This window comes from Phycodurus eques, chromosome 13 (genome assembly GCF_024500275.1).
Source record: "Phycodurus eques isolate BA_2022a chromosome 13, UOR_Pequ_1.1, whole genome shotgun sequence".
NCBI lineage: Eukaryota > Metazoa > Chordata > Actinopteri > Syngnathiformes > Syngnathidae > Phycodurus > Phycodurus eques.
In genome coordinates this window covers 19,243,192-19,258,601 of record NC_084537.1, presented here as the reverse complement: position 1 = coordinate 19,258,601, position 15,410 = coordinate 19,243,192, and the positions used below count along the sequence as shown (strand labels likewise).

General features: G+C 39.7%; 1 protein-coding gene across 3 annotated transcripts in view; it reads right to left on the bottom strand.

Annotated features, from left to right (window-relative positions):
- The window catches only part of LOC133411277 (dynein axonemal heavy chain 8-like), a 59,122-nt gene that overhangs the window by 41,675 nt on the left and 2,037 nt on the right, over positions 1-15,410 (bottom strand). For 2 of the 3 annotated variants that reach the window (XM_061693430.1, XM_061693429.1), the window contains exons 2-32: positions 15,014-15,097; positions 14,799-14,930; positions 13,648-13,732; positions 13,428-13,570; positions 12,316-12,493; positions 12,084-12,244; positions 11,823-11,999; positions 10,503-10,616; positions 10,307-10,414; positions 10,115-10,213; positions 9,878-10,024; positions 9,389-9,586; positions 7,612-7,688; positions 7,415-7,514; positions 7,223-7,342; positions 6,995-7,130; positions 6,102-6,289; positions 5,939-6,019; positions 5,698-5,814; positions 5,307-5,426; positions 5,092-5,230; positions 4,844-4,932; positions 3,492-3,598; positions 3,333-3,408; positions 2,405-2,531; positions 2,169-2,341; positions 1,975-2,101; positions 1,207-1,442; positions 1,031-1,135; positions 825-938; positions 681-743 (exon numbers count right to left, since the gene is read on the bottom strand). In XM_061693430.1, coding sequence (XP_061549414.1) covers positions 681-743; positions 825-938; positions 1,031-1,135; positions 1,207-1,442; positions 1,975-2,101; positions 2,169-2,341; positions 2,405-2,531; positions 3,333-3,408; positions 3,492-3,598; positions 4,844-4,932; positions 5,092-5,230; positions 5,307-5,426; positions 5,698-5,814; positions 5,939-6,019; positions 6,102-6,289; positions 6,995-7,130; positions 7,223-7,342; positions 7,415-7,514; positions 7,612-7,688; positions 9,389-9,586; positions 9,878-10,024; positions 10,115-10,213; positions 10,307-10,414; positions 10,503-10,616; positions 11,823-11,999; positions 12,084-12,244; positions 12,316-12,493; positions 13,428-13,570; positions 13,648-13,732; positions 14,799-14,930; positions 15,014-15,043 — 3,867 coding nt within the window. In that variant the 5' untranslated portion in view covers positions 15,044-15,097. Of the gene's footprint in view, positions 1-680; positions 744-824; positions 939-1,030; positions 1,136-1,206; positions 1,443-1,974; positions 2,102-2,168; positions 2,342-2,404; positions 2,532-3,332; positions 3,409-3,491; positions 3,599-4,843; positions 4,933-5,091; positions 5,231-5,306; positions 5,427-5,697; positions 5,815-5,938; positions 6,020-6,101; positions 6,290-6,994; positions 7,131-7,222; positions 7,343-7,414; positions 7,515-7,611; positions 7,689-9,388; positions 9,587-9,877; positions 10,025-10,114; positions 10,214-10,306; positions 10,415-10,502; positions 10,617-11,822; positions 12,000-12,083; positions 12,245-12,315; positions 12,494-13,427; positions 13,571-13,647; positions 13,733-13,799; positions 13,964-14,798; positions 14,931-15,013; positions 15,098-15,410 lie in introns of those variants that run through there. The other variant, XM_061693431.1, reaches the window with a different exon arrangement.

Below are 15,410 nucleotides of genomic sequence, written 5' to 3'. Positions count from 1 at the left end.
TAAAATTATAAATACAATATTTTTGAAAAGAGTAAAATAAAATGTGCGTCATCATAAAGTAAAACAAATCACAAATTAATAAAGTAAAATGTGTTGTAAAAATACAGTGTATAGAAATGAATACAGAGCAATGAAAATTCAACAAGAAATAGTTACGTACTTCATATTTATAATTATTTTTTGTATTCAACCTCCCAATGGAAAATTATGTATGTTTTCAATAGAAAAGTTGCAGCATTATTAAAGAATAAAGTTGTACTGTATTTTTGCTGAAAGAAGTATTGATTTTTTTTCTTGGAATATTACGAAACGTCAATAACGAAGCCATATTGGTTCTTGGAAAAAAGGTTTTTTTTTTAAGCTGACATTTTGGGAGAAAACGTTTTTTTTTCTTTCAGATTCTTATATATGATATATATATATATATATATACATATATATATATATATATATATATATATATCATGATATATATATATATATATATATATATATATCATGATATATATATATATATATTAATAGAGCAAAGTATTTCCAATTGTTATTTTTTACTGAGAAAAAAAATCCCTCATTTTTTAAGAAATAGTTTTTTTTTCCCCTTTGAAAGAAAGGTAAAATATTATGTGATTATAGTCATATTTTTAAACAAAATAACAATAATTGACTATCACAAGTACCTGAAATTTCTGGAGCCTTAAACTGGCTTCTTTGGGTTCTATTCCTTCAACCATGGGGCCTGCCTGTAGTGCATTTAGAAATTATTTTAAATATGAAGGTACATCGTCGATCGATAAATAGATAGATTGGCGTTTGCATCTTACAATGTCATAGTCGTCTATAAAAGTGTCGACATCTTTTTCAAAGATGCTGACGTGCTCCAGCAGGTCCTGCTTGAGGCTGGGCTGCATGCAGAAAAGCTGATCCTGAACGGATATCTATGAGAGAAAAACCAAAATGACTAATGTGAAAATGATCTGAGAAGCTTGCCAGCGAACTACAATTCTATATTATTTACTATTTCACTTACAGACTTTGACAGAAGCCTGGTGAAGAAACGGCCTAGTCCGTACACCTCTCCTGATTCTTTCTCAGGCATTTCAGCTTCGTAAAGGAGCAGCACTTCATAGGCATCCTAGAAATAGGGACTACATGACTTGTTGGATCTTGTGTAAAAGAGAAACGCAAATGGAAAACGATTCGTACTTGAGTGGAAATCAGCGTTATGTCTGTGTTTATTTCGGAATCCCGCAGGTTGGACAGTGTCTTCATGGCGCAGCGAACATCGTCCAGATTTTCGACGGAATGCGACAGCTGCGTGAAGCTCCTGTGCGTGTGCAGGCTGATGTTGATGATGTTCTTACGGCACTCGATGCGCAGGTATTTGCACAGGAGCCTCTTCCAGGCCTTAGCCTCAATCCTGAGAGACTCCTTTAAGTGATCTGATTAAGGTAAACACATCTAACATTGATATCAATTATTTTTTTCTACAAGAAAAAAATATATATATCACATATATATTCAATATATTTTAAACTTAAAACCCTAACTACCTTAAGTGTGCCTTAAAAACCCTAACATTAGCTTGAGACTCACCCAGTTCTCAAGCCATTATTAGGGTTTCAAAGCAGGATTTCAAGGCACAGTTAAGGTTTCAAGTTATGGTTTCAAGCCTGTATATCGTTTTGGGACTTGGTTGAGGGTTTCAAGCCAAGGTTAGGGTTTCAAATTGAGGTGAGGAAACTAAGGTGAGTGTTTCAAGACACGGACGGTTTCAAGTTATGGTTTCAAGTTAGGGTTTCAAGCGAAGGTGAGTGTTTCAATTAGATTTTTAAAACCTGGGTACTGGTTTCAAACTCAGGTTTACGTATGTTTAGAGTTTTAATTCTGGTCTGGGATTGCAAATTAGGGTTTCAATTCCAGTCCATTGCACTCAAGATTAGCTGTTTAAAAAAACTGTGGTGGTAATCTTACCCGTTGACAGTTCAATCATCCCAACAACGATGACGTTCTGGATTTCCTCAATTTGGCTTTGAAACACATCGTAGTGCTGCAGTTTACTTTTGATCTCCATCAAGGTCGGCTTGCTGTCCATGAAGGCCTTTAAAAGGAGCTCACAAGTGTCATTCAAATTTACCACAAGAATACACTAACATAAATCCCAATACCTTGATGACACGCTCCTTATCCTCGCTCCACAGCTCCTTGAACTTCTTGAAGCGCTCCAGAACGCTGGCGGCATTGTCCCTCTGCAACTTCAGGGCCGACTTCAAGATGAAAATGACCGCTTTGATATCCTCGTGCTGAATAACGCGACTGTAGAAGTTTAACTTCTGTCGACCTGTGAGAGGGTTGAGCGTCAGGTCAACTTAATGGCTTGTCTTTTCAGTCCATGGTGACTCACCATCAGTAGCGGGGCGATCATGTCTGTACTCAACCTCCCAGCATTGAATCCCCTTGTTCACATCCAAGATCAATTCAATGATTTCAAGTATGGCTTGATGAATCTTGTCTACAGTGGGGACCATCACCTGCGGACAACCACAAACCACCTAATATGTGCTGTCAACGTCAAAAATATGTTGTGGAAGGGTTTCAAGGCAGGCATAGGATTTCAAATTAGGGTTTCAAGGCAAGTTTAAGGTGTCAGATTGGGGTTCAAAGTCAGCATTAGGGTTTCAAAGGAGGTTTCAAATGAAGGCTTCAAGCCTCGGTTATGGTTTCAAGGAAAGGATTACTACGTTGGCCGAGACATCACAACAATTGCAAACGTCACAACACAACGAGATAAACCCACAACGGAAATGGAAACGACACAACACAACAACATTGAAACTCACAAAACAGCGACATTAAGGTACAACGGAATTGACCGTGGGATTCCCTACGACTGTATTATCTAGTATTTCGCGCAACCTATTGCCGCATTCGGAAAAACGGGTCTAAGCATTTCCTCCCGATGAGGGTGAATGGCGAAGGAGACAGGATCAAAGAAACTGTAGGAACTTTAAACGTGTTATTTTATTTTTTTACACAAGATGTCGCCACAGAGCAACCAAAGATTACAATAGCCGATGTTTAGGCTTCATTTGTGTTGTATAAATAAATGATACACGCGTATTTAACTTTTGTCCGAAGACACCAGCCATAAAGAAAACAACATTTTTTACAAGTTTGGCTTCAAACAATCTTGTTATCAAACCATAGCGTAAAGCTTGTTAGTGTAGCATACACAGGAAATCAGCTATGCTGTTTTCACACAGCAACTCCGCAAAAGTTTCAGTGGACAATTGCTACAGATGGACTCCTATTGTTTCCTGTGATTTACTCACCACATTGGGTGCATCCAGATGCACTTCAGATTTCATCATTGGGACACAGCCAGAGTCAGCCCTCTTCTGGAAAGAGCTACAAGCCCCAATGTTATTGTGAACATCAACGATCCGTCTACGTTGTGTCTTTAACAGCAATAGAGACAGAAGACGACTTACTCATTGCCACAAATTCTCTTCTCCAAGATCTTCAGGGATAACTTGGTCCTTTCCACCAATGCATCCAAAATCCTAGCGCCGAAGGAGTCGTATTGCTTTGTGAAGTCCTGAAATTATTTAGTTCAAGCTTTAATAATGCTATTGAAGCACCCATATATATTTTTTATTTAACTACAACTCAAAACACTTGGATCTCAACTAATCTTTTCCCATTGAAATGGATGGAAAACATAAAAAATGGTTGTACAAAAAACGATTCTGTAATATTGTACTTTATCAAAACATACAATTAAGACATAATTAAATAAAATTAAAAAGAATTAATCCGTTTTTGTCACACTGCATCAATTGAATGGCCATTGTGCTGCTCTTTCTGGCGTGCCCGCCTTGGCCAAGTGAGGGAAGTATAACACAGACAGATGGATATACTGTTCTATACTCCTCCAGCTCATCAGTATAGCACTAATATTACTCTTCTTTGCAGAGGATAAAGAATATATGACTGAGTACTCATCTGTCTACGTGTGTTGCTGCACCGTATGTGTACAATCTGTTCCTTTAGGGGTTATAGCACAGCAACATAGATGTTATTTAGCGTTAGCATTAAGTCAGTGGAGCCGGCACGGTGGGCGACTGGTTAGCACATCTGCCTCACAGTTCTAGGGACCGGGGTTTAGTATGGAGTTTACATGTTCTCCACGTGCCTGGGTGGGTTTTCTCTGGGCGCTCCGGTTTCCTCCCACATCCCAAAAACATGCATGGTAGATTGATTGAAGACTTTAAATTGCCCATAGGTGTGATTGTGAGTGTGAATGGTTGTTTGCTTCTATGTGCCCTGTGATTGGCTGGCGACTGGTTCAGGGTGTACTATCATCCGCCTGAAGATAGTTGAGATAGGCTCCAGCAGACCGCGACCCTAGTGAGGATAAGCGGTAAAGAAAATGGATGGATGGATGAAGTCAGCGGAATGAAACGCGAAGCTTTGTGGTTGTATTAAATACAAAGTGTAAGTATTGTTTAGTTTGACAGTAAACTTCAACTTGGAGCGGCAATAAACTGCTTGACACCTCATTTTGAATTCAGCCCCTTCAGCCAGTTTCAGTTTGGATCATGAGATGTGGAAGACAGGTCTATCATGAGTAGACCAACATAAAAATGTTTTAAGAATTCATGCTTGGAAGGACACAAGAAGTCTGCCATTTTGGTTTGAAGCAAGCATTTTAGGATCTGCTTGCCTAACTCCAAGTTGTCCAATAAAGAGATTTGGTCCAATAAATAAAGAGATTTGGTCCAATAAAGCTCCTATTGACTAAAAAGTGTATTATTGTCATGTAAGTGGTGAGCCCACAAACCTTTTCAAACCGTGTCGCTTTGTATTTATCTTGGCTCTCTGATGTCGGTGCCTCAGGTGCATCGGAGGTCCTCTGGGTCTCCTTCTTTGCTACAATGTGAAATCAAAACGTTAAATCAAAAATAAACTTGTAGGCCACATTAGGTAAACCTGTTTGTTGTGGCCAAGGAAAGTGTATTCAATCTTACTGCATTATGAGAAGGATTTACTATGCAACCGTTTGGTAGGGAAAAATAGACATGAGAGTACCAGAGCCGATTCCGTCCGGGACCGTCTTGGTTTGCTTTGACTTGTAAATGGCGTTAAACATTTTGCCCAACTCGTTCACCGCTTCCTTCACGTGTAAGCACTTAAACTCTAGTGTCTTGACCCCATTCTTGCACAGACTCTAAAAAATACAAATGTGAATCTTTTATGCAGCGGTATTCACTAAGGAATGAGTTGTGATGGTGGCTTTTACCTACCTCATTGACCTCAATGAGGGGCTGAATTGCAGAGGCTCGATCTTCAGGCAGCTCAATGAGAACATTCTCTGAGAGCTCTTGAACGTAGTCGTCAATGTGAAACTTACAGATGTCTTTCACCTGGAAAAGGTGGAAACAATGACTTGAGGTCACAAAACATAAACCCTAATTTGAAACCCTAATTTCCAACCCTCATTTGAAACCATTACTTCAAATGCCAATCCTGTCTTTAATTTGAAACCCTCAACCTTTCTTGAATCTCTATCCAGTATTGAAACCCTAGTTTCAAACATTGGCTGGAAACACCAAATTGAAAACCTAATTTGAAAACCTAACCTTGTTTGAAATTCTTACCCAAAACCCTAATTTAAAATTGAGGTGCAATGGATACCTTACTCAAGATTAGCTTAAGCTCAGACAAGGCATTGTCAATATTTATGAGGTACTTGTCCAGGAGCAGGGATGACCATGTGACCATCACTGAACCATAGCGAAGCAGGGACTCCATCTTGTAATTAGACACAAACATACAATGTGACTGATGAGCAACTCTCCAAGAACAGCATAATTGTATTTTTTTTCTTCTAAGGCAATTCTGAAAATATTTTGTGCTACATGAAAAAAGAGCTTACTTGGTTGGTCTTTGATGTCATCAGGTTGGTAAAGTCCCCTGGTATGCTGTCACAAGTTTCTTTGTAGGCTATCAAAATGGTCTTCATGGGGAAAAGCACACGGACACTGTTCAGTTGTTTTCAACGTACAGCAAGGGCAGCTAACGATGGAGAATAGACTGACGTGAAGGCGATGGTGATAGGTCTTCAACTGGCCCTCTATCTTGAGGAAATGCAATGCCTGCTTGGGAACGTCCAGGCCCATCTTCACCAAATTACTGGCCTCCTGAATGGCTTTGCTTATTTTGGGATCAAAGTTGACCAAGTACTTTCCCGTCACAGTGCAGCGAATCAAGAGTGTTGTATTCAAGGCTGTCGAAATTCAAAACATATATGAAATGGAGAATTTTACCTGGCGTAGTCTGCACCACTACATGTTAATCTGTGAGTCTGCTAAACCTAGCCCTGCTGACTCTAACCCCTTTCTGCCTATAGCCTTTCTGTCAAATTGGCGCATCGGAGGCGTAATCGTAGAGCTGGCATTTATTCACCCGTGCCTTTCAGGGAGAGGTGTGACATTCGGCTGTCCGTAAGTGCATGTTCACACAGCTGTTGCGGTTTCGCCCATCGAACTAGCTAGATGTGTGGCGGGGACAGTGTCTGGGACAACGAAAACAATTACTTTCAACAAGGGCTGCAATTAATTATGATTTTAATAATCGAGTCTTCTGTTGATTGGACTTCCTGACAGACCCTCCTCTCCAGAACCCCTGAATAGACCTTACCAAGAGCCCTGAGGAGTGTGATCCCCCTGTAGTTGGAACACACCCTCCTGCCCCCCTTCTTAAAAAGGGGGATCACCACCCCGGTCTGTCAATCCAGAGCCACTGTCCCCGATGTCCATGCGATGTTGCAGAGGCGTGTCTGACAGGACAGCCCTACAACATCAAGAGCCTTTAGGCACTCTGGGCGGATCTCATCCACCCCTGGGGCCCTGCCACCGAGGAACTTTTGACCTCAACCCCAAACAAAACAACAAAACAAAGTTAGCTTTAACACAATCGCCAGAGAACAAACCAAAATCCAGTTTTGACACTTCGGCTGTCCACGCTTTGTGGTGGTCCGCCTCGAAGTGTTGCAACAAGGCCGTGGTCTGATTGTACATTTTGACCACAGTGCGTCCCTCGGGGGTGGTCAGGATGTCAGAGTTTTCCTGTAAAGAGAGAGAAACATTATTAAACTCATCCTAGTGCAGTCAGGATTTCGGAATGGATAGCTCTTGAATTGGAGCTCATTCCAGCTTACACGTATGTACGATATGGGCTCGTGTATTTTCTTATAGAGATGTCGGGCCCAGCGAAGCCTCCCAGAGACAGGCGGCATGTTTCGACCCAAGGGCGGGTCCTCGTTTTGCTTCTCAAAGAGCTGCGATAAAATTAATGAACATATGACATGAGCATGAAATAGATAGCACAATAAGCTCGTACGGTACATTACCTTCGACACAGCCTCTACTTCTGAGACGTAGAGCTGGAGAATAGAACCCAACGCAATGGGCATTTCCGCCTTTAGACAGGGAATGTTTAGTTTCTGAAAACTGCAACAACAAAAAAGAAAAAAAAAAGTGAAAAACATTTGTACTTTAAAAATATTATAATTAAAATAAAATTATCTCATGTCTACTTTAGACTCACCGCTGTATCACGCCGAGAGCTTGCTGGGATGAGTCGAACTTGACAAAGCTTGAGTTCATGAAACCCTTTAGTTGCTCCTGTAAACAAAAAAGTAAGGAACAATTTGTCACAAAGGACACCAGCAAACTTTTTATTTGAACAGGTAATTTTTTTCAGGGAATGTTTTACCATTTTTAACTGTCATATAAGTTAAGAATTTTGAGATTCTTGATTTTAAAGTTCCTTTATTAATTAATAAAACGGTTCTTGGTCTTGGCCCCTCTTGGCAGACCTTCTTTTATCATATCAACCTCATGTACCCTGAGGTCCTCCGGTGCTGGCCTTTTAGTTTTAGTACTGAGAGTGACGTCAAAGATCCACGGCAAAGGGCTTGTTCGAAGTCTCAGGCCTTTGTCGTTGGAACAGCCTGCCGGAGGATGTCAGGGCCGTAGAGAGCCTTGATATTTAAGAAGGAGGCTCAAGACCCACCTTTTTAGTTTAGCATGCGACTGATTATGACTTGGTTGTTTTATATTGAATTTATGTCTGTATTTTTTTCTTTTATTCTTATTTAAACCATTTCACATTTTATTTACTTTTAGGTTACCAGAGTTTAATTGGACACTTTTTATTTGTCAGTACCTTTTTAATAAAAAAATATTTTACACTATTTACTTTGTTTGATTTTAATTATAGTATGCTATTAATATTTCAATGTATTTATTTTAGCTCTTCTGTGTCTCATGCAGTAGTCTTTGATCATTGTATTTATTTTCATTTGTTCTTTTATTTCTTTTTATGTTCCAGTGTTTCCTCAGTGTGGGGGGCCGCCAACTCGCAACTTCTGTTGTTGAGGGTCGTCCAAGATAGCGCTTCTTCACGGCACTATGTGCTCAGCCATGTCGCAGCAGCTAAGTTACGTATTTAATAATCTTCTTTTTTTTTTATACACCGGTGACTACTTTTACACACAGGTGTTTGGGCTCAGAGACCGCAGGTGGGTGAGAGGGATGTGTTTGTCTCTTTTATTATTTGTCTTGTGAACTATTTTAACTAGAAGGTGCTATATAAATAAACGTTTGATTGATTATTGATTGATTGATTGATTGATTGAAACAAATGTAAAAATAACTGACGTAAAAACAATAACATCTACCTTTGTGGTTTCTGTAGTTATGTTACTAAAATTTTAAAACCATGTGTATATCAAAATAGACAATATAACTGGATGGAAGCTAGAAACACAAATAAAATGAGCCCTAGTTTATAAGAATCAGATAAGAATTAAGGATTTTGTGCCACATTTTATGTCGCAAATCGGCCCAAATTTACTTGTCCAGAAATCAATGTAAATTAATATGAAATGTGAGACTGAAACCTTCATTCTTAGGTAGAAAAAAGGCCAGATGGTCATTAGTTGAGATGAAAATGTGATGTTTAAATAGGCCAATTTCAGATTTTTCAATGGTGGTGTCTGCTCAAGCCATTTCATTTTCCGGGCCAAACCGAGAGCAAGTGCATCGTCACAATTACTTCAAATTTCACAGAATACAAGAATAATAATAGTCCATCATGTCCATATGGTTTTCAATCATGTCCGAATCCTAACGCCTGTTGCTATCTTGTAAGTTAGTATTATACTATTATATTATAATAGCATCACCCCAGAGGCAGAAGGGCATGCACCCCAGAGGCAGAAGGGCATGCACACACCACACTCGCATACGAGTGAAAAAAGAATGACGGAAAAGCAATAAAATGTGTACTTGGTACTCTGTGACTTGGATATAATATGTACCTCCAGGTTACTTATGTGAGACATAAATGTGTCAAAGTCGGCTTGAAACGCCACCGTCCTCGATGCAAATATGTCCGCCTGCTTGTTCTTCAGGTCAGTGGAGACTTTGCGGAACTGACCGGCCAGAGTCTCGATGCCCTCAATGTTGGACTTTGCCAGGCACTCGAACGTCTTGAACACTGACATTATTTTGGTGATCTGCAAAAGGTATATGTTAGCTTACCAACTTTACCATTTTAGTGTTTTACCAATTATCTCTCAGTGTAATTTGAACTAGTAGCAGACCACAGGGAAAGATGACAAATCCTTTTCTACCATAGTGCTTTCTGCACTGTACCCTGTACTTGACTTGCAATTTAGCATACACACTGTTAGTATGTTAGCATTTTATCAGCTTTCATTCTCAATAGTATCATATATATATATATATATATATATATATATGCTCTATGTATGTGGATGAATGTTAACATTCAAGAGAAAACGTACATGTTCGAGGCGATTGCAGAAGACCTCAAACTTCCTCAACACATGCATCTCCGAGAACCCAAAGGGCCTCTGTCCAGGCATCTCCTTTGCTTTTTCCTGTGTTTTTTCCAAGCAAGACTCATACTCCTGATACAAACCAAGGCACTCCTGTCAAAAGATCAATTCAGAAAAAAACAAGTCCGATGATTACAGTATATCTGAGTCAACATGCTTAATTTGCATGGTTGTTCCCCTTACCTGTATTTTCATCACAACATCTTTACCATCCTGGTCCCATATTGGTGTGCCGTTGTTGGAAATGTAGCACCTGCATGCTATGATCATCTGATTTGTGACCTAGTTGCATATCATAACAAATAATTAATTCTTAATTGCAACAGCGCTCGTTATGTACAGCTGTGTGTGTGTGGCCCAGTCGGATTCACGTACTTTAATGAAGATGGCTGATATCTTTTCACTGGTATGGTAGTAACGGGACACCGTGTGGATCATCTGAACCGCGTTGATGATGTTCTGCACGCTTTTCACGATGGTCGCCTGGCAAGTACACATACAATATTAAATCATCTTACACTGACCTGACCAAAAGCTACCTAATCATGAAAAAAAAAATAAGATTATGTACCGGGTCGCTGGTGTAAAGAGCCTGGCATACTTTCTCCAGCGTGCCCAGGAACTTGATATTGTCCTTGGCCTCGTTGTAGTTGTCTGTCACCCTAGCTTCCAGCAGGGGCCACATCTGACCAAGATGATGAGAATGAATACTTAAAAATATAATTATATAGTAGTGCCTTTACTTACTGTACAAGTTTAATTTGTTCCTTGACCACACTCGTAACTCAAAACCTTCCTGTTTTAATCATCTTTTCACACTGAAATGAATTCCATTAATCCGTTCCAGCTCGATGTTGTCGGGGTTCTGCCGTGGTATTGTGTCCACCAGGGGGCAGTATAACACAGACATACAGACACTAACGAAGAAGAGATTCACTGACTCAATAAGCTACAGTAATATTAGTAGTTTCTCTCAGAGGTTGTTTGAAATACACGATATGTAATTCTGTGAGTATTTCTATTGTCTGTCTACATACGTATGTTGCTGCACCATTTGTGTTCAAATATCCATTGCTTTAAATGTTATAACAGCAGAACATTGATGCTATTCGGTAGCCCATCTATAGCATTTTGGTAGACCATATACCTTTGGCAAAGACTTTCCTTTGCCAAAGGTATATGGTTGTTGTAAATACACAAGGTGAAATTCTCTTTGTTTTGTTTAGTTTGACAGTAAACTTCAACTTCATGACTCTTTTCTTACGAACTGTTTATTATCTGCCAACCTGCTGCTTATTATGAAGTCACTTGAGTTCGCTGCCACCATATAGCACCCATATCTCAAATTTTTGCTTGCAAGTCAAAGCAAAAAATTGGGCCGAGCGACAGCATGTACTGTATCTTGAATAACTCGTAAATCGGATGGGTAGGTATTCTTCCCACAATGTTATGATAAAAATCCACACAAAAATTAAATGAAATAAAATGAAATTCTGCTATCAAATCTGGATATTTCCAAATAAAATGAAATTCTGCTATCAAATCTGGATATTTCCAACCGATGGGGAGCTATTCATCCAAGGATGAGCCCCAAAAATTAAGATTACACACACAAATTTTAAATAATAAAAATACAAATACTGTAATAAAATAAAGATATAAAAATATTTATATCAAATCATTTTTAATTAAAAAAATAAATACAATTACATTTCTATCGAAATGTACCCAACCTTTGTAGGGTCACAAGGGAGAAAGTCAAACCGCAGTTCTTCCAGAGATGATCCAAAGATTGCAATTTAAATTTAAACATTGGAAATTCCACCTTCCACAACATTTCTGACCTTACACTGTACAATAATTATTGTGGTGACCAACTAAGAGTCTGTACCTGCAGTGCTTTGGAACGATTGAGTCTGAGCACGGTTATGACCGCCTTGCACTTTGCACCGTTGATGTGACTGAGGATGAAGTTGAACTTCAAGAACGCCTGCCTCCAATAATCTAGCTCGCTCAGCGGCCCCTCCGACACGAGACCTGTCTTCAGTGCTTGAGTCTCCAGCAGGACCTGCTCATCACAGACAAAGCGGGCGGTGTTTTCTACACAGAAACCTTCCCTCCACCTGATGTTAACAGTCTTTATTGATCCTACCCGGTCAATTTGAGTATGCCACTGTCTTAGAATGTCCTCCAGCTGTTTTACCATCTCAGGGTTTGCAGCTGCTAACGTCATATCTTCAAAGGACGCTATTTTATTGAAGTCAACGCTCTTGGCTTCAGTCAGTTTAACACTCTGATAGCTCATCTGGATTACTGGGGCAACAAATGTCAGAAATAGCAGCATGTAAACCATTTAATCATGCCACTGACGACGTGACCCTTACCATCTAAGCCCATCACACTATGCTTGAAGATGTGCTCAAAGTCTGGCTTAATCTTGGCTCTGTGCTTAGACTTGTCAAGTTTCAGCAGCGCTTGGAAACTGGGGAGCAGGTTGTTGAAGCTGTTCTTGATGGCTTTAGGGAAGCCATCACGGGCATCAAACATGGAAAAAAAGGTCTCCTGGATAGCGGAAATAATGCAGAGAAACTCGATAACCAATAAAATGGCATCATGTGAAAAGCACCCAGAACGGGCAGCGACATTATATGTGACGATGATTATTTTGATGATAGTATTTGTGTTATTGATGTCATTCTCAAATGCTGATACTGTATATAGACTTTATTGACACATGCCGTTTGATGCTACATGCAATGCTGCTGACTATTCTTGCTGCTGTCTACATTCTCTGTCTAATCTTTATATACTGTATAGTATGCACAATATACTATAGTATTCTGTTTATATCCTATTTATTTGTGTATTACTATATTTGTCCAAACAAATTTACCTTTAGTTATACTACGCATTCAAAATGAACAAGAAACGGATCCTGGGCCTTCAGCAGGGGATTTACCCGTCTAAATTCACCTCTTAATGCTACTACTATTAACAGAAGCCATCAATACTGTACAAAAATACAATATAACAGCATACATTAACCGCAGCAGCTCAAAATGTAAATGTATATTTCAGACAAAAATAAAATACAATTATATCACAACCTAACCAGAGATGCTGATTCTGAAATAATAATGTGTGTAAATCGCGACAGATATGTTTTGCTCATCGATGTTGGCTGTAACATGTTTTGCTCTGACTAACTAGGATGGGAAAATGCCGCAGTCATCGAGGGCCAGCTCGCCTTGGGAGGACAAATTTTTAATCTGCTTGGTTGAAGCACTTTAAATTAAATTGGCCATCACTAGTGATTCTGAAGGCCCTGAGCAGATTAGATTGGCATGGCAACACGGAGACTGAAATCTGATTGGACAAAAAAATACAACAATGCTGCTGCCTATTTTTGCTGCTGCTCACATTCACATGAAATCATATTTAATGTTCATATACTGCTGCTATCTGCAAAAAATATATATTTTTGATTCTGTCCTACCTGATGTATGTTGTCTGGAGTCACAGCAACATTCACTCGGATACGCGTGAAGGCACAATAGATGCCCGTGAGGGCCCTCTCTGATAAATTGCCGTGAGCGAGACGCAGTGCTCTCTGGGGCCCGGGAATTGCACGACCACACTCTGACGTTAAATTGAAAACGGTTCTCATGTGATGAATGCAAATAAAAGAATGATCAGCTTTTAAGGATGATACCTACCCATCCCAGGATGTTTGTCCTCTTGGTACACAAAGGAAAGGGTAGCACTTCCATTCATGGCAAAGAAACCGTCAAAAGGACCCAGCTACACACAAAAGACAGCAAATACCCTTTAAAAAGACATCAAAGCTACACACAAAGACAGCAAATACCTTTTAAAAAGACCAATTCATCCACACCAAGGTAAAGAATTAATAGTTTCACTCAGTTATAACAAATATAGCGATTAGGAGGCCAGTTTTGCAGTGTGTCTTTGGAAATTGTCCTGTTTTCAGTTTCAGCAGCCAATTAGAGAAAAATATAACACCCCCCCAAAAAAATAACAACTCTTTTTTTTTTTTTTTTTTTTTTAAATGTGCTTGCAAAAAAAGTTTTTTTTCATCCATCCATCTATTTTCTTCACCGCTTATTCTCACGAGGGTCGCGGGCTGCTGGAGCCTATCCCAGCTATCTTCGGGCGGGAGGCGGGGTACACCCTGAACCGGTCGCCAGCCAATCGCAGGGCACATACAAACAAACAACTATTCCCACTCACATTGACACCTACGGGCAATTTAGAGTTGTCAATTAACCAACCATGTATGTTTTTGGGATGTGGGAGGAAACCGGAGTTCCCGGAGAAAACCCACGCAGACACGGGCAGAACATACAAACTCCACACAGCCGCTGCATTGCAAAAATGACTTGGGCAATTATGCTATTAGGTTAACAAAATGGTGGGATACAGTGTGCTTTTCTACAACCCCCGTCATCTGATGGACCTAATGGATAAGTGGTGGTCCAAATAAAGTGAGCAACAAAACCCAATTTTGCTCCATGTTGTGTTCCTGTTTTACCTGTTCTTGCAATCAATATGATAAGAGAGCAATGCCACATGGTTTGTTGTGATGCATTTTGATTGGCTAGGCTGTTTTACTACTTGAAAACAAACTAAAACAAGTTTACAAACCCAGATTAATTGAACTACACTATAGATCAAGCCCAAACTCATCCATCTGTGTATGGATTGAAATGCAGTACATTAAAAAAAAATTAAAGCTGACCACATTGCGAAGGTCTAAACCACACATTTGTAGGTACAGCTGCTCTTCTACAGTACCACTGTCCATCTACTATAGATTGACTATTAAGGTCAGTGTGTACTTCCTCACCGAGAAGTCCAGAATGAATTGTTCCACGACTGACGGTGCCAAGTTCAGCCTGAGGGCCAGCATATTGATCACGTAGTGGTGTGCAGGGCCCAGCTGCTCCTTTCGCTCCTTTCTCGCGTGCTTGTAATTATCCTGAGGATGACAGCGATCGCGTTAACGCTCGTAGCCCCAAATAAACTGTGTGCTTTGTTTTCCAAATTTGCATCATTCCGTACATGACTGCTCCCTTTGTGGGACGCCATCATTTAGAGTTCCGGTTGAGTTGCCACTTTCCAGGTAAGCGGTTCTCCAGCTTCTGCCTGGATTATTAAATAGGATCATAATTAGCCACTCGACTGTCATCATTATTACACACGATATTCAAATTAATCTACAGGAGGGTTACCCAAAATTTTTCGGCTCAAGACCCAATTGGTTCTTACCTAGGATAAAGAGCACTTAAAAAACATAACAAATGTTCAGCTTTAACAAAGTGACGTAAATAAGACCAAACATAAAACACACTCAAAAAATATTTATTATTATTTTCTTATTAAAGTATCAGAATCAGAATCATCTTTATTTGCCAAGTATGTCCAAAACACACAAGGAATTTGTCTTCGGTAGTTGGAG